This window comes from Tetranychus urticae, chromosome 3, assembly GCF_039701765.1.
Source record: "Tetranychus urticae isolate SD_2017Ah chromosome 3, NJAU_TeUrti_SD_1.0, whole genome shotgun sequence".
NCBI lineage: Eukaryota > Metazoa > Arthropoda > Arachnida > Trombidiformes > Tetranychidae > Tetranychus > Tetranychus urticae.
The window spans coordinates 3,194,757-3,212,046 of NC_142960.1; the positions used below are offsets into that span (position 1 = coordinate 3,194,757).

At 31.9% G+C, this 17,290-nt stretch overlaps 2 protein-coding genes across 2 annotated transcripts; both read left to right on the forward strand.

Annotated features, from left to right (window-relative positions):
• The first annotated feature begins 1,001 nt into the window (after positions 1 to 1,001).
• LOC107371877 (uncharacterized) lies at positions 1,002 to 7,016 on the forward strand. Its single transcript, XM_015940031.3, has 16 exons — positions 1,002 to 1,161; positions 1,241 to 1,320; positions 1,663 to 1,819; positions 1,950 to 2,086; positions 2,145 to 2,238; positions 2,310 to 2,461; positions 2,689 to 2,823; positions 2,880 to 3,122; positions 3,548 to 3,658; positions 3,894 to 3,965; positions 4,036 to 4,195; positions 4,538 to 4,711; positions 4,779 to 4,899; positions 4,970 to 5,184; positions 5,475 to 5,990; positions 6,061 to 7,016. Exons 1-16 carry the CDS (start codon positions 1,077 to 1,079, stop codon positions 6,546 to 6,548), a joined length of 2,940 nt encoding a protein of 979 aa, XP_015795517.2. The 5' UTR covers positions 1,002 to 1,076; the 3' UTR covers positions 6,549 to 7,016.
• Positions 7,017 to 8,477: 1,461 nt separating this feature from the next.
• LOC107371840 (uncharacterized) lies at positions 8,478 to 15,524 on the forward strand. The gene is made up of 16 exons (XM_015939999.3): positions 8,478 to 8,614; positions 8,687 to 8,766; positions 9,286 to 9,436; positions 9,622 to 9,758; positions 10,472 to 10,565; positions 10,646 to 10,803; positions 11,273 to 11,407; positions 11,465 to 11,701; positions 12,440 to 12,550; positions 12,687 to 12,758; positions 12,825 to 12,984; positions 13,357 to 13,533; positions 13,599 to 13,719; positions 13,789 to 13,985; positions 14,307 to 14,822; positions 14,897 to 15,524. The coding sequence occupies exons 1-16, from the start codon at positions 8,536 to 8,538 to the stop codon at positions 15,382 to 15,384; spliced, it is 2,913 nt and encodes a 970-aa protein (XP_015795485.2). The 5' UTR covers positions 8,478 to 8,535; the 3' UTR covers positions 15,385 to 15,524.
• The last annotated feature ends 1,766 nt before the right edge of the window (positions 15,525 to 17,290 follow it).

Here is a 17,290-nt window from a genome sequence, read left to right on the forward strand (position 1 = left end):
TGCCCTCTACCATCGGTTAAACATTTTCAGTAGTTTAATTTTTATTTGGATAAGATAATTCGCGACACCCTTTAGATATGTTTGATAATTTCATGTATTGCAGGGTCTTTTTCGCAAGGACTTACAATCATTCTATCTCAACAGTAATTAGTAATTTGTTGAAGATGAAAATGTCCAACCAAAGGTGAAGATTTTCATTTGACTTTCCATCACTTCCATTTTTTAGTCATGATCGAAGAAAGATATCTTAATTTAACTCTTCCACACAGAATTTTGATAAAAATAGGAATATTTTTAGCTCGACTTTATCTATGTATTAGTGATAATAACCAAACACGACGAATAGGGAAGATAAAATCGTGTAAATATAATAAAAAGTTCCAGTGAACAAACTGGGTACTGAATGCACCCTTATCAGAGGCATGACTCAAGCAAGCAACTTGCTCATTGCAATCAAATGCTGTAACGATTCTCTTTGGTTGATTTAGCCACCTAAGCGTAGTCAATCGATTGTGGTACCTTTTGATAACACGCTAAAATCACGGAAACAGAAATCTTATAATCACCTTAAGCCTTATTTAGATCTTAAATATGTGCAAACTATTGAGTGAGGACATAATGATCATGGTTATAAATATGGTGTAGAGGCTACATATCATGCTGTAGATTAGATTGAACAGTTGATGACATTTGAAAAGATTTGAAATGAAAAGATTGAAACAATTTAGACTAACTATTGAATGAAACCTTTTGACAGAAGACCATCAAAGTTAAAGAAGAGTTTGATGAGGTTGCAAAGCAACAAAATATTATGTTAACATCATAACTGGAGATGGAGACAAAGGTCAGCGTCGATTCGTAAAAAACTGTGTCAGTAGTGTTTTATTGTCAAATATCAAATGATTAAACATAATCAATTGAAAAATTTAAGGCGTTTACTGTGATTTTACGATTGCATTAATTAATTAATTTAAAAGTTGATTTCAATTTACATTGGCATCATTTTCAAACGTACAAGATCATAAGTAAATTGAAATTGCTACTGTTTATTGTGTTTTTATCCGTTAAGGCTCAACATGTCATCTTCAATTCAAAATGAAAAATACGAAGAATTGTTTAAATCATTGATTTTATTCATTTTGCTTTCAACAGTTAAAACAGGTAAGAAAGATATTCATCAAATTCATTAATTAAATAATCTAAACTAATCCATTTCTAATTCAACTTCTAACTAACATAGGAAGTGCTATAGATTTGGTGGATTTGCCATTAAGCATACCTAGCAAAAGCGCTAATATTCACGCTACTTTAACTGATGCCGTAAGTTGAACAATCAAATAGTTGTCACTATTTTAACTCTAAATAATATGCGAATTACAAGTAAAAGAAAATCTCGATAACTTAATCTGAATCCAATGTTTATTATTTTTATCCAATGAGTTGATATTGAATTTGCTAGTGTAACTTTGAAAGCGTCAAGTTTTGGAGAAGTTAATAACAAGTTTAAATTGACTTGTAACAATTATCTTTTTAAATTCATGATTTACTTTGGAATCGTCCCTTTTGAAAAGTAAAGGACGATTATTTCATGCTAATAAACTATTCTCAAACTAATTATCAAATATTTTCATTCAATTCTAACCATTCCTCTTTCCTTGTTAGAGTGGAGTTATTAATAATAAGTATTTCATCCAAGAGTCAATATCAGCTTCTGGTGCTTCCATCAAAGGCAAAATCGTGATCTCAAGTGAAAAGGATTCTTACAATGTCTATTATGATACTGATCTTAGTCTTAACAAGGACCGTTTGGTTATTCATGGTAAGTCTTTAAAAATAAGAATCGATGAAATTAAAAATGATAATAATTTGCTGTAATATGATTCGATTGGTGATGAAATTCGCTATGAAATTATTTTAATGACAAGTCTTACTTATTTCATGATCTAAAGGTACAAATTGTGTACCATTTACTTTCAAGAACAATTGGGATGAAACTTTACCTGGAGTCAAAAGACCTGTAACTAATCTGGTACTCTTAATGGGACCTTCAATTTTATATCGACTTGATCATTCATCAATTGTTTGGGTAAGTATTCCAACAACATTATGAGAATGTTTAATCAGATTCATTCGTTGAATAACAGAAATCAGTTGCCGATAAAAACATAAGAGGAACCATGATGAAAGGTGCAACAACTCAAGTAAAAAATAAATTAAGAATAACTTACTATTACAAAAGTGAGTATGAATTGATTGAATGCTAAGATGAGCCTTTAACCATTTCCATGATTTTCACTTGCGAAAACTAGAGAATTTTGATGAAGATTCTGGAATAAAAAATCCAAGTCGAATTGAATTCAGTGGTTATGATCCAACTTCAGTTATATACAAAGAGAATCTCATTCTTGATATTTACCTTCAAAACGAGAACTATTATGATGAACTTGCGAATGAAGTTCATGTAAGTATATCCCTTTATTTCATTATTCACATAACTTTCGATTTTCATTAAAGTGTCATAGTCACATGCAATCAGCAAAAATATCACAATATGTTGATAAAATATTTTGAGAGATCAAGTTTAAAGCATTCAAGAATTGAATGTCGCTCAAGCAAAATTGAATTTTTCCCTTACAATACTCGTAATATTTTCAAGATTTTTACGTTTCTTCATTGACTTTAAATTAGCCTTTACCTGGAATCGGATGCCCATATTACTTATCCACAAGCCCGACTCCATTCCCAGAATTGAGAACTGATTATGTTCATTACACTATGTACGAATACATTCAAGGTTCATCTACTTCTCGAACATTCAGTGAGGTTAGTTTATTCGGTCAACTATTTCCAATGTTACATTCATTTTCATTTCATTCCAGATTCATGCATCAAAAAAAAGACACCAAGCATTACTGCGACTAAAAGCAACCCTTCTTGGCGTAACAACTGAAGCTATTTATGATTATCAACTTGGAGTTTCTTACCTCTTTGAAGAGGGTGAATCCTGTAGAATATCATCTGCAGATTTAAATTCACCCGGAATCGGTTCTGATGGTTCCTTCAATTTGGATATTCTTTTCCTTCTTGATTCGCCTTTCAAATATCTTGGAAAGCTCAACTTAGTAAGTAATCAGCAAAATTTTGTAATTTTTATGGATGAAAGGAAGGGCCTCTAAAGCTTTTCATTCTTATCCTCATTAGCTAAGATCTTGAACTTTTTTGACAACAGATTTAATTATGAGAATCGCTGTTTTTTCTTAAACTATCCGTTTTTGAGATTATTAAGGTCAAAGTTTCTTCTAAAATATAATTCATTCTTATATTTTAGAAAAATGTAAAATAATACATTTAGGTCAATCGATCAATGACATTAAAAGTTTTCTATTCTTCACGAATGCTGAGATAAACGAATTAAAAAATCGCTCATAGTCCTAGCTTACAGAAATCACTCTCTAGTTTTTCAAGGCAATCTATCGTTCTTTAGACGCTATTTAATAAATGTAAAGTGAACAATAACTGTTCTTAAAGTATTTTTATATTTTCTTAGGAACATCGATCTGGATATCCTGTTCATGCATGGGAATCAATCAGATTCAATGTTAATATCAATGGGAAAAAGGCGGACAAAGCTGTCATTACTCAATATTTTGCTGAATCGGTAAGTTTGTCACTATTTTAATTACGTTAAACTATACTAACTCAAACTAATAGTGTAATAGCAAATAAAGTCAATTACAAAATAATAAGATAAAACAAATGAAAGTGTAGTGAGAATAGTGAAAATAAGGTTATTATAAGATAAGATAACCTAACATATGATTTTCTTGTGTAACTCAATTGTTTTTATTTCTCATTCAATTTGTCCTGAAACATTCAATCAAAATGGTTTTTAGCATGGCAGTGAAATATTTCGTGGCTTTACGCTTGTCAGTACCACAATTGCCATCTATAAATTGGATTCATCGGTAAGTATTCATTTATATGATTATGGTTCAGATGGAATTAATTTTCTTTGCATATTTTGTCTTTTTCTAGAAAAAAACTTATACGTTGACTGATGGAATTACAAGGGATTATATCAACTTTGAAAAAGCTGGATCCGAAGATGAACTTCATGATATTTTTACAATTAAAGATTGTAAATCCTTGATTAGTGATAAAACAGTAACCCTTGCCTACAAATTTGAATGTGAAGGTATGTATTTGGTAAAATGTTGCTGCTAGTTGATTGATGGAAACAGCTTATATTTGAAATTGAGCGAAGGTTGCATTGGATAGTGTTGTGCATAGAATAGTCACGGATTCGATAATAACATTTTTCTTATCCCCTGTAGATAGGAAATTCATCATTTTGAAATAATGAAGCAGCAAATAAGTAGCATTTTTGGGTGCATGACTTTTATGCTAATAACCTCTTAACGGACAATTTTCAAATTCAAATAAAAAAACATTTCGCACAATTTATATTGTATAACAATGAGAGGCTATGTAATTGCTCGCAAGTATTTGTTACTGATATTTTCCTTTTCATTTGCAGGTGACTCTTGTGTCGAATTCATGAAAAAACGTGTTTACGACTTGAAACGATCACTCGTCGATTTTATTTTATCCAAAAAAATCAGTCCACTTCGAATAGATAACGTTCAATATAATATCAATGGCGCACAACTTGAAATAGAAGTGACATTCCTGGATACACCTAATTTGCAATGTAGTTATCATTTGTCATTTCACATTCGTACAATTTAATTCAATTGTTGTACTTTTTTCTTTTCCAGATATTTTCAACTCTAAAACTATGTCCATCAGTGCAGATACATTTAGAAAGATGGAAAAAATCGAAGCAACCAGTGAATTTGAATGTCTGGACCAGTTATCAAGAGTCCAAAATGATATCGAGTATATCCATCAACATGTACATTTTGATTCAATTGAAAACTAATAATTTCGCTCTTCATTTCTCATTCAGTGTAGCGATTTATAGACCATCAGATTTTTCTTGTGGATATTTGACCAATTTTGAAGATCTCAAGGAAGATACAAAAAGTGGAGAACCATGCAGCGTCTATCACTTTCCTTTAAATAACTTGCGCCGCATTGACCAAGAGATACCACTAGACTCTATTCACGATGCTTTCAGGCAATATTTTGGATTCAGTATCTCTTATCATTCAGGAAATTCTCGTAAGTGCGCTTCAGTCTTTAGATATAAATATTTCCACTTTTATAATTGCTTTTAACTTTCGAATGAAACAGTCAAAAGTTGTCAGCTGTACTATTCAACAATGTCAACAGTAAAAGTATTGACTTGTTAAATTTGAAGAGCGATACCGATCAACGGAAAATATCATTATTTCACAATTTTTCAATTAAATAGCCATGGTTTCAATTCTGTTGGTTGATTAGCAAGTGGAAATATTTCACATAAGCGCACAGATTTTGAATATAATGTAAACTTTCTTACTTTTTCTTAGGGCTAGCTTATAAAATTATTGATGTTATCGACAAAACGAAGAATAAAATTACTTCAGCTGATGGCTTTCAATCCAGAATAAGAGTTGATGCGAAATTAAATGGCATTGATCAAGTTACTGTGACTGTACCAGATGCGAAAACTTTGGCTGATTGTTATCGAAACTGTCATAATTCAGAGCAACTCAAATGCAATATTTTTTCCTTTTGTTCAAATGGTGACTGTAGAGTCAGCAGTTTATTGACTGTAAACCTTTATAACGAATCGCACGTTGAACAAGACAAATCATGTTCTATTCACGCTGTGAATGTTATCAATGATTACGCAGAAGTACCTCAGAGGAAATTTAAAACTCAGGTTACAACCTCAGTCGAAAAAAATATTTATTCATGTGCAGAATACTGTCATGCTTCACCTGATTGTTTTTCCTTCCAATGGTGTGATTATCAATGTAGTTTTGGTGGTGTTTATACAGATGCAGTTACTGAATATGATGGAGAATGCAGTATATATCTTCGTGAGTATTCTGGGAAATGCGTGAAAAAGTCATTTTGTCTAATTTACTTCCTATTCATTAATTAAATTAGCCAAAGTATCTGAAAAGTATCAAAAGACTGGCAACAAAATCGTATCTGATGTGCTTTACACTGAAATGAATTTAAATTTTGAACAATGTGCATCATTATGTCATGGATGGTCCGATGGTGAAACTGGATGTAAATCATTTAATTATTGCCCTAAAAGTAAAACAGAAAGTTCTTGTTCATTGACTCAATTTTCAGTTAAAAGTTCAAATACTAAGACCATCGAAGGAGGCGATTGTTCAAATTACGAGTTGAAAGTGGAATCAAATGGAAGGAAAAGGAAAGAATCCAGTTCGACTGAGGTGATGAAAGGAACAAGTGGATCAGGTGCTTTCGGAATAATTGTGCTCTTCTTGTTTGTTGGTGGTTTATTGGGATTCACTGGACCCCTTGGTTACGCTAAAGTTAAACAAATGCGTAATGCTTTAGAAGTCAATGAAAGTTTCAATTGGACAAGACAAGTAAATGAACAAGCTGAGAATATCAATTGAATTTCATTTTTAGATTACAGGACATGAAATTTTTATGCAATTTTTTCGAATCTGCGTGTCACCTTATCTCTGATTTTCAGTTTTGCAAAGCTGTTTCAATTTTAAATTACACTACTGTTGACTATCTGAAATTTACTCTCGACTAGAGTCCCGTTTTTCCAAATTAAAAATATCTCAATCTTAATCTTAAATACATTAAAATGTTAAATTACGCTATCGTAATTTAACATTTTTTTGAAAAAATCAAGCCAGAAATAATTGCGATTCATAACTCATGCGTTTGTATTTATAAAAAACAAACGAGTAATTTTATTAAAACACTAAATTATGAATTAATTGTATTTCGTTTTCATATCCCCGAGATCTCACCTACAATTGTTGAGCAATTCCATTCCTTAGCTTCATTGTTCATTTACTGTAAAGATTTGATTACCGTATTGAAGTTCAGAATGATAAAGTACGCTTTCATATAAGCATTTTTTGATTGTAAAAAAGGCGCGGGCATTCCAAAGAGAAGCAAGAGAAAGGACGAGAAGGCAAAGGAATCTGATCAACATGTAAGATAAAGGCTAATTCTGGATCTCCATCAAAGACGGCGCTGCTGTGTAAAAACAATTGAAAGCATTATAAGTACATATTAGATCACTACATTGGAGATGTTCATGAATAAGAAGCCTTGGACCGAGTCATGATCACATCATAACATTTTTGAAATAAAATGGAACATCATGAGAGTGGAAAGATTACGGCTTAAAGATATTTCGAGCATCATGAAGAAAATGTTTGGATTTTCAGCCACCATATCCTCAACAATATTAAAATTTTCTGATGACCTCCCTGTTTCAAGTCTTCCGGTTTTATCCTCGTCAGCATCCAAAAGCTTTTGCAATTATTCAGTCTATTTTTGCTCTTACAATATTTAGCACCATTTATAAAGGGCGAGGCATAAGTCGGGTGACAAATTTAAATCAAATAATAAACTGGTAAAAAATCGGATTAGATTAAGAAGTTTAGGTTTTTTAGATTCACGAGAATGTGCTCTTTAATAAGGTATATTGTTTTTGAAAATGCAACAAGCAAAATGTCTAAAAAACGACAAAACGTTTGAGGCTGTTCCTTAGGTCAACGCCAGAGTCTTCTGGTACGATGCTATATGATAAGAGCCATTTTCACCATTTGCAAAGTAAAATTGACACAAACGAGAATAAATATGTTCACCTTTTTTGTCGTTTTTTAGACATGTTGTATGTTGAATTATCAAAAACAATATACCTAATTAAAGAGCACATTCTCGTGAATCTAAAAAACCTAAACTTCTTAACCTAATCCGATTTTTTATAGTTTATTATTGGATTTAAATTTGTCACCCGACTTATGCCTCACCCTTTAGATTAAGTTCCAATGAATTCTCCTTGACAGCTATATCGAAAGATGCTGAAGTACTTGTTCGAAATCATTCATTTCTGAAGCTACAATTGTCTCCATCCAGTGGGGATAAGTTTGACTTTCATTTTTAACTTTTAGACTGCTATCTCTTTCACTCTACTGTTTGTTTGTAATGAAATGAGATAATTCTAATTCTTATACCCTTACAATATGGATATTTGTAGTTAAACTTTATCTTTTGAAAATTAAAACCAACAGGCACTACGAATAAAGAAGATAAACTTGAAAGAACTGATAAAGTTCCAGTGAATTAACTGGGTGCTAAATACACCCAAATGAGAGACAAGAATTAAACAAAGGGAAAAAAGTTAGAGTCGATATGAGAAACAATGTCAATATTGTTTTGTTGTCAACTAAAATTTATATTTATTAAATAAAATCAAACTAACGATCTAAGGCGTTTATTGTGATTTTACGATTGCATGTTCTTCAATGAACCTAAAAGATGATTACAATTAACATTGGCATCATTTTCAAACGTGTAGTATCATAAGTAAATTGAATTTGTTACAGTTTATGTGATTGTTAATTACGAATCAACATGTCATACTCACTGCAGAACGAAAGATACAAAATTTTGTTTAAATTATTATTCATTTTACATTCAACAATTAAAACAGGTAAGAAAAAGATATTCATATATTGACAGAAAAAATAAACTAATAAATTTATAATTCAACTCATAAACATAGCAAGTGCTACAGATTTTTCGGATTTACCGTTAAGCATACCTGGCAAAAGTGCTAACATCAACGCTACTTTAACCGATTCCGTAAGTTGAACAACCTAGTGTTGTATTGTTCCAATATTTTCAAGGAACAAGAACAACGAGAAGAACAATTTCTTCGGAACAAGAACAAAAAATGTTGTTCCTAGCTCTTAAAATCGAGAACAAGAACAAGAACAAGAACAGTACAAATCGGAACAAAAAAAAACTAGCGGAACAAAACACTAAAACTGAGAACAATTTTGGTGAAAATTTTAATTTATCAACAGATTTTGGGCAAAATAGGGTTTGACTTGAATCCCTCTGGTGTTAAAGGGTTACTTTAGGCACTCATTTAGCATTTTATTGCGTCACCTTTGTTCTTTGCCAGGAACAATTGTTCTTTGTTTTGTTCTAGATTTTGGGTTGTTCTGTTCCTAGGTTGTTCCTAGTTCCGATTTTTCGGAACAAAACAACGGAACAGAACAAAGAACAATTGTTCCTGGCGCTGGAGAACAAGAACAATACAACACTAGAACAACCAAACAATTTTCACTATTTTAACACTTATGTTATGTGTCTTAGAATGCTGGCACTAAATATTTTATCCAGGAATCAATATCAGCTTCTAGTAGTGTTATCAAAGGCAAAATTTTGATCTCAGGTGAAAAGGATTCCTACAACATCTATTATACTACTCCTGGTTATTATAGAAAGGAACGTTTGGTTACTCATGGTAAGTGTTTAACTGAAAGGATTGGTATAATTAAAACAGTAAATACCTGTAACTTTCTGCAATATGTTTCGGTTCGTGAGAAAACTTTTTGTCTGCAATTTCTCAAGAAATGAGATTATATTCACTCATGGCATTCGCTGTAGAATTATTTTAATAATCATTCTTACTTATTTCACGATTTAAAGGTGCAAATTGTTTAAGATTTACTTTCAAGAACAATTGGGATGAAACTTTACCTGGAATCAAAAGACCTGTAACTAATCTGGTACTCTTAATGGGACCTTCAATTTTATATCGGCTTGGTCATTCATCAATTGTTTGGGTAAGTATTCCAACAATATTATGAGAATGTTTCAAGTAATAGCTAAGCCCCTACATCGAGAAGTTATGAGATTTCAAAGGCGAAGCTCGAGCGTTTCATCTTATAATTTTGATTAACCATTCACTGTTTGAGTTTCCATTTACCTTTACGCATCACGTATCAAATATGAAAGCATCAGTAATACAATGATAAAACTTTTTAGTTAGGATCTTGAATTATCTAAAATTCCATTCCTATTTTCCATGACGGTCGGTTTAGCTGAAAACTTTAACTGAAGTGATCTTTTGAGCAGAAACACAAAATTTTAATTCCATAAATAAGTCCATTTTCTGGTTTGCCATCAAAGGTTTTATCTCCAAAATGAGTTTGAATAAATCTAGCCCCATAATTGAACAAAAAGCAATCGAAGTTTCCGATTTGACTTCGATTTTCTTGAAAAATATCGATCAGAGAAATTTTCGGATAGCACTAATGGACTTAGTTTAAATGTTGCTACAAACCCTCAAACTCTACTTTCTAAGATTCCTAAGTCAACTCTTAACTCCAAAGTCAAATAATAATTGACAAAACACCTTATTTCATCCATTTTTCACACAAGTCAGTGATTGTTATCAACCCATTCAAATAACTAGTACAAATAAACAAAAACAATCAGTTGAAATTTATCAGCATTTATCATTCACTCATTGTAACCTTTATTTGTTGAATTACAGAAAGCAGTTGCTGATAAAAACATAAGAGGAACCATGATGAAAGGAGCGACAACTGACATAAATGAAAGATTGAAAATCACTTTTTATTACAAAAGTGAGTAGGAATTTCTTGATTAGATGAAACAAGTTTAACCGTGTTCAACCACTCTCGTCCTTTTCCTTTTTTAAAACTAGAGCACTTTACTGACGATTATGGAATTAAACATCCAAGTCGAATTGAATTCAGTGGTTATGATCCATATTCAACTTCAATCAGCTACAAAGAGAATCTTATTCTTGACATTTACCTTCAAAATGAAAACTATTATGATCAACTTGCGAACGAAGTTAATGTAAGTATTTCACTTAAGTGCTCTTATTATTCACAATGATTTTTAACAGTTGAGCGTCACAATCAAATGCAATCAGACAAAAAATATCATAATATGTTGATAAAATATTTTGTGAGATCCAGTTCAAAGCATTCAAGATTGCGGCGTCTTCTCTAAGATGTTTGTTAATATTAAACAAACGCCTTAACTTACCGTGTTTCCGCACAAAGAAGGCCAGAGCTTATTAATGAAAACTTCACTTATTCCCCCTTTTTACTCTATTTGAATAAGCCCAGTTTTTTTTTCAATAGAGTTATAGCATTGCGGCTAATTAATGAGAAAATCCAAGGGCTAATTAGTGAGAATTTTGATGAATAAGCTCTGGCCTTCTTTGTGCGGAAACACGGTAGTAAAGGCGTTGTAAAGTTTACAATACTCGTGAGAACTTCAAGATTTTAACTTTTCTACATTTTCATTGACTGTTGATTAGCCTTTAACTGGAATTGGATGCCCATATTACTCATCTTCGGCTAGCTACCCGTACCCGTCATTGAAAGCTGATTATGTACATTACACTATGCACGAGTACATTCAAGGTTCAACTACTGCTCGAACATTTAGTGAGGTTAGTTTGTTTGGTCAAATATTTCCAATGTTTCATTCATTTTCATTTCATTTTCAGATTCATGCATCAAGAAAGCAAAACTTATTGCGAGTAAGATCAACTCTTCTTGGCGTAGCAACTGAAGCTATTTATGATTATAACCTCGGAGTTTCTTACCTCTTTGAAGAGGGTGGATCCTGTAGCATATTACCTGCAGATTTAAATTCACCCGGAGTCAATTCTTATGGTTACTTCACTTTGACCAGTCTTTTCCTCGATGGAGAGTCTTTCGCATATATTGGAAAGCTCAACTTAGTAAGTGATCAACAAGAATTAGTAATTCAATGGATGAAATTTCATTAAGGATCTATATTTTAGGAGAGTTCAATTATTTAATTTTCTTCTCATGATGAAACTTTCACCATTACTGAATTGGGAGGTGAAAAATATAACCTAACCTTCATTATGGTCAGGGATTCATTTATTGAAAATAGCTAGCTATAGTAGTAGCCATTGTAGCTAAAATAATAATTGAATATCAATTGGAATATTTCGATATCAAAAACACAAACATCTTTGAAGCATATGGAAAGGAAAATAAGTAATAAATTATTAATAGAAATGCAGTAATCATTCGCTCGTACGATCATTTTCAATTTCTTTCTGGGTTCTATTGTAGAGGACAAAAAATCGCAATATTTTGCTTTTGGTTCGTTAATAATATTAGGCTTTTTTAGTTTATGATACTAATGAATGGTGAAAAGTCCTTAAGACAAATTTTAGCAGAAAAATAAAAACATATCTTAATGGAATGGTGAATGGACTAGTTCAGGGACTACAATAAATTACAATGCAATAGTCTTACCTAAAAAGGCCTGAATATTATTAACCACACACTAGCGAAACAAGAGCAAAAGTCTCATTATTTTTCCGTCTTCAACATAAGGCCGAAAAAGATTTAAAAAGATTCTACAAGCGAGCGCTCTTCCCTTGTAAGATTGAATGTAAAGTTAACAATAACTGTTCTGAAATTACTTTTGTATATTTTCTTAGGATCACCGATCTGGGTTTCCAGTAAGGGCATGGGAAGCAATAAAATATAATGCTACTATCAACGGGAAAAAGGCCGACAAAGCTGTCGTTACTCAATATTTTGCTGAATCGGTAAGTTTATCATAGTTTTAATTACGGCTAACTATACTATTGGAGTAATATAATAAATAAAAATAAAATTATAAAATAATTGATATCTATTATCTCTAATATATGTGCTAAAATACTCAATCAAAATGGCTTTTAGCAAGACGTTGGAGTATTTTTTGTTTATACGCTTGTCAGTACCAAGATTACACTCTATAAATGGGATCCATCGGTTAGTATTCATTTGAATGATTATGATTCACAAAATATTAATGTTTCTCTGCATATCTTTTGCTAGAAAAAAACTTATACTTTGACGGATGGAATTACAAGAGATTACATGAACTTTGAAACTGCCGGATCTGAAGATGAACTTCATGATAAGTTTACAATTAAAGAGTGTAAATACTTGATTAGTGATAAAACATCAACCCTTGCCTTCAAATTTCAATGTGAAGGTATGTACCGGTTACATTTGATAAAATTTGCTTCGATCTTGTGTTATGGCTGTCTCTTACCGTCTCTTACTGCATGACCTACGTCTAATCGTCTTCTCCTTGAGCAAGCATCTTACAATGGCGATACAGTTGACATTGACTACACCTTTCAATCCAGTGACATTTTGCATTTGCGTTGTTGTGCATAGAATAGTCACAGATTTGATATTTTTCATCTCATTTTGCCTATTCACTGTAGATAGCAAATCCATGATTTTTTGAAACGCATTGCTATGAAGCCTATCTAATATAGCTATTTAATAATTGGGTTTAAGTATTTGTAACTATTGTAATATTGTAATGTTTTGTAATATTTTTGCTTTTCATTTGCAGGTGACTCTTGTGTCGACAGTATGGAAAATCATGTTTACTATTTGAAAAAGTCGATAATGGAATATGTCATTTTTGAAAAACCCATTAGTCCACTTCGAGTCGATAACGTTCAATATAATTTCATGGACCGACAATTTGAAATGGAAGTGACATTCCTGGATTCACCTAATTTGAAATGTAATTATCATTGACATTTTACATTCGTACAGTTTAATTGAACTGTTGGATTTTTTCTTTTTCAGATATTTTCAACTCTAAAACAATGTCTGTCAGTGGAGATACAATTAGAAAGATGAAAACAATCAGAGCAAGCAGTGAATATGAATGTCTGGAGAAATTATCAAAAAACCAAGAAAAAATCATGTATGTATCACGGAACTTACAGATTTTGATTCAACTGGGTGCTAACTATTTTGTTATTTTCTCACTTAGTGTAGTAATTTATAAACCATCATCCACTTGTGGATATCTGACAGATTTTAATGATCTCAAGGAAGATACAAAAGGCGGACAACCATGCAGCGTCTATCACTTTCCTTTACATAACTTGCAACGCATTGAACAAGAGATACCACTTGATCAACTTCACAATAATCTTATGTCAAGTTTAGGATTCAAGATCCTTTATCGTAAGTACTTCCCAGCCTTTAACTATAGTGAAATATTTCCACTTTTGAGTGCTTATAACTTTTGAAGAAACAAAAAATCCAATTATTAATACATCAGCCAAATTAATTTGGTATACTTTCTCAGTACTAACCTGTGTGGATAAATCATAAGACTTCAAACTTTACAAATACATTAGCAGAAAGTCCCATAATCTATCAATACAGGTTAGTTTTAATTACGCTGGGTAGTCAGAGAGTGGAAATATTTCACTATTATTTATTTTCACAAATGCACAGACTTTGAATATCATGTAACCTTTCTTTATAAACTTTTTTTTGAAGAGGGAACTTATACACTTACTGATATTATCGACAAAACGGATAATAAAATTACTCCGAATGATCTCTTTCAAACCAAAATTAGAGTTGAAGCAAAATTAAAAAGCAACGATCAAGTTACAGTGGCTGCTCCAGGTGCGAAAACATTAGCTGATTGTTATCGAACCTGTCATAATTCAGAGCAACTTAAATGCAATACTTTCTCATTCTGTGAAAATGGGGACTGTAGAGTAAGCAGCTTATTGACGGAAGACTCGTATAACGATTCGCGTGTTGAAGAAGACAAATCATGTTCAATTCACGCTGTGAATGTTTTCAATGATTACTTAGAAGTACCTCAGAGGAAATTTAAAACTCAGACTTCCATCGCAGTCGACAAAAATGTTGATTCTTGTGCAGAATATTGTCATGCTTCACCTGATTGTTTCTCATTCCAATGGTGTAATTACCAATGTAGTTTTGGTAATTTTTATACAGATTCATCCACTGAATATGATGGTGAATGCAGTGTATATCTTCGTAAGTATTCTTCGAAATAAGCAACAAGTTTTGTTTTAACTAATTATTGTTTATCAATCCATGAATTCAATTAGCCAAAGTATCTGAAAAGTACCAAAAGACTGGCAAGAAAATCGTGTCTGATGTGCTTTACACTGAAATGAATTTAAATTTTGAACAATGTGCATCATTATGTCATGGATGGTCCGATGGTGAAACTGGATGTAAATCATTTAATTATTGCCCTAAAAGTAAAACAGAAAGTTCGTGTTCATTGACTCAATTTTCAGTTAAAAGTTCAAATACTAAGACCATCGAAGGAGGTGATTGTTCAAATTACGAGTTGAAAGTGGGTTCAAATGGAAAGAAAAGTAAAGAATCTAGTTCGACTGAGGCAACGACAGGGACAAGTGGATCAGGTGCTTTTGGAATAATTATGCTCTTCTTGTTTGTCGGTGCTTTATTGGGATTCGCTGGACCACTTGGTTACACTAAAGTTAAACAAATGCGTAATGCTTCAGAAGCCAATGAAAGTTTCAGTTGGACAAGACAAGTAAATGAACAAGCTGAGAATATCAATTGAATTAAAGTTTCAAATCCCAAAATGAGCTATTGCTAATCGAACGCTGTAAATTTTCGGTCAAGCTTTATCGCTACTTTCCATATTTGAAAAGCGATGTTGAAAATTTGTATTACAATAACAATAAAATACTTTACGATCCATTTGATTTTTTTATTTCTATTAGATTCTTATGCAAATATAAACGTTTGAAATGTAAGCTAATCGTAACATCGTAATCCCGAAAGAGATAAGTTCTTTATGAAGCACTTTTTACAATAACAATATATGTAGTTAAACTTTATCGATCCAGGATTAAAATCCCTAACTACGACGAATAGGGAAGATAAACAACTAATTGGGTACTGAATATACGCAAATCAGAGGAAAGACAAAAGGACAAAACTTAGAGTCGATATGAGAAATAATGTGTCAATATCGTCAAACCAAATGTGAACTTATTAAACACAATCAATCTAATAGTCTGAGGTGTTTCTTGTGATTTTAAACCTTTTATTGCGTGTTGGTCAATGAATATAAAAGATGGTTGCAGTTAAAATTTGCATCTTTCATCAACATCTTAATTCAATGCAAATCTTTTTGTCGAGTGAACAACAAAACGAGGGCAAAAAGTATAAGAGCAAACACTTAATGCATCTCAAGACGAAGCAGTTACCTTCAAAAGTTTCTCAATGACATCGTCTACAAATTCATTTCAATGAAAAATCATCCAACTTTTGTATCATTTTTAGTCCCAATACAACATCTTATCCAGACTGTTCCTTAAGAGACTTTCCTTCCTTGGTGTTTCATGCTTAGTTCAATCATTTGACTCTCCAATTATCCTTGACCAACTTTTTTTTAATCCTTATTTTTCGAGTTTCACAACGTTCTTATTTATGACAGTGTTTCACTTCCAATTCTAACAAGCTCAGTCCCTCTAAGCGATTACCATGTTGTAATCAATCCATAAACTTCATGATTTTTCCAGAAATAGACAACTCATTAGACAACTTTTGCTTAGCTATTCAACCTCGACAAATATTCTGCTGACTTAACATACTGACTGACAAATACCTGGTATAAGCTGAAAGCAGAGTCACTATAATTACCATTTAAATGCTCATACTATAAGCACATCAAAATTCGTCGCAATGGATTCTACCAATGGTCAAATCACCCAAATCGGTACACTTACCAAGTTTCAACATCTTGGTGCAACAGCGACTAAACCACAAGTTTGGAATCTATCATGTAACCATTTAAAGGACAATGAAAAGTTTTAGTTACATGCAAAATAAAAGCTTTCTATGCATTTTAAGCAACAGTTTTCTTGTTCTTTAATACTTCCAAATGTTATTTTCTATCGATTTCTCAATATTAATCTAAATCGAAGAGTAGCAGTAAAATTGAATTGAAATGGATACCGATTTGATGCAATTGATAATCATAAAGAAATAATTGCTTCAAGATTGAAAAATATTAAATGATATGAAATATAATATGCAGTGAATAAATCTGGTGCATCAGAATTCATGGCTTTGGGAACATTTCGACATAATAAGCATATTTCAGCAAAATAGCGATTTGGTAAACTTCTTGATCTAATGTCAAATGCTAAATTTAAAACGAATGAACAATTTTCTATCCTTTAGCATTTTGATCATGACGGTATGAAGTTATGACATTTATTTGCGACTTGATGTAACAACAATAATTGTTTCCTTTGTCTTTCCTCTCAATAGTCCCAAGTTTTGACGATTGAAGTTTCAGACTTCGGAACGTTCTGTGGTGAAAAGAATTTCCTTCAGATATTAGCTTAACTTCTCTAATATTGTCATTAAAGGTCAGCTTATGTTGATTGCATGTTCGACTCAACATCATGACTGATTTATAACATGAATGTTTAACAGATGTAATCTGAAAAGTT

What these genes read in the sequence shown, in the direction of transcription:
- LOC107371877 (XM_015940031.3), top strand. Translation starts at nt 1,077, where the DNA reads ATGTCATCTTCAATTCAAAATGAAAAATACGAAGAATTGTTTAAATCA. An exon ending in CTTCTCGAACATTCAGTGAG is followed by an intron (nt 2,824 to 2,879) that starts GTTAGTTTATTC and finishes ATTTCATTCCAG; the next exon opens with ATTCATGCATCAAAAAAAAG. An exon ending in CTACAAATTTGAATGTGAAG is followed by an intron (nt 4,196 to 4,537) that starts GTATGTATTTGG and finishes TTTCATTTGCAG; the next exon opens with GTGACTCTTGTGTCGAATTC.
- LOC107371840 (XM_015939999.3), top strand. Translation starts at nt 8,536, where the DNA reads ATGTCATACTCACTGCAGAACGAAAGATACAAAATTTTGTTTAAATTA. An exon ending in TCTATAAATGGGATCCATCG is followed by an intron (nt 12,759 to 12,824) that starts GTTAGTATTCAT and finishes ATCTTTTGCTAG; the next exon opens with AAAAAAACTTATACTTTGAC. An exon ending in AGGATTCAAGATCCTTTATC is followed by an intron (nt 13,986 to 14,306) that starts GTAAGTACTTCC and finishes TTTTTTTTGAAG; the next exon opens with AGGGAACTTATACACTTACT.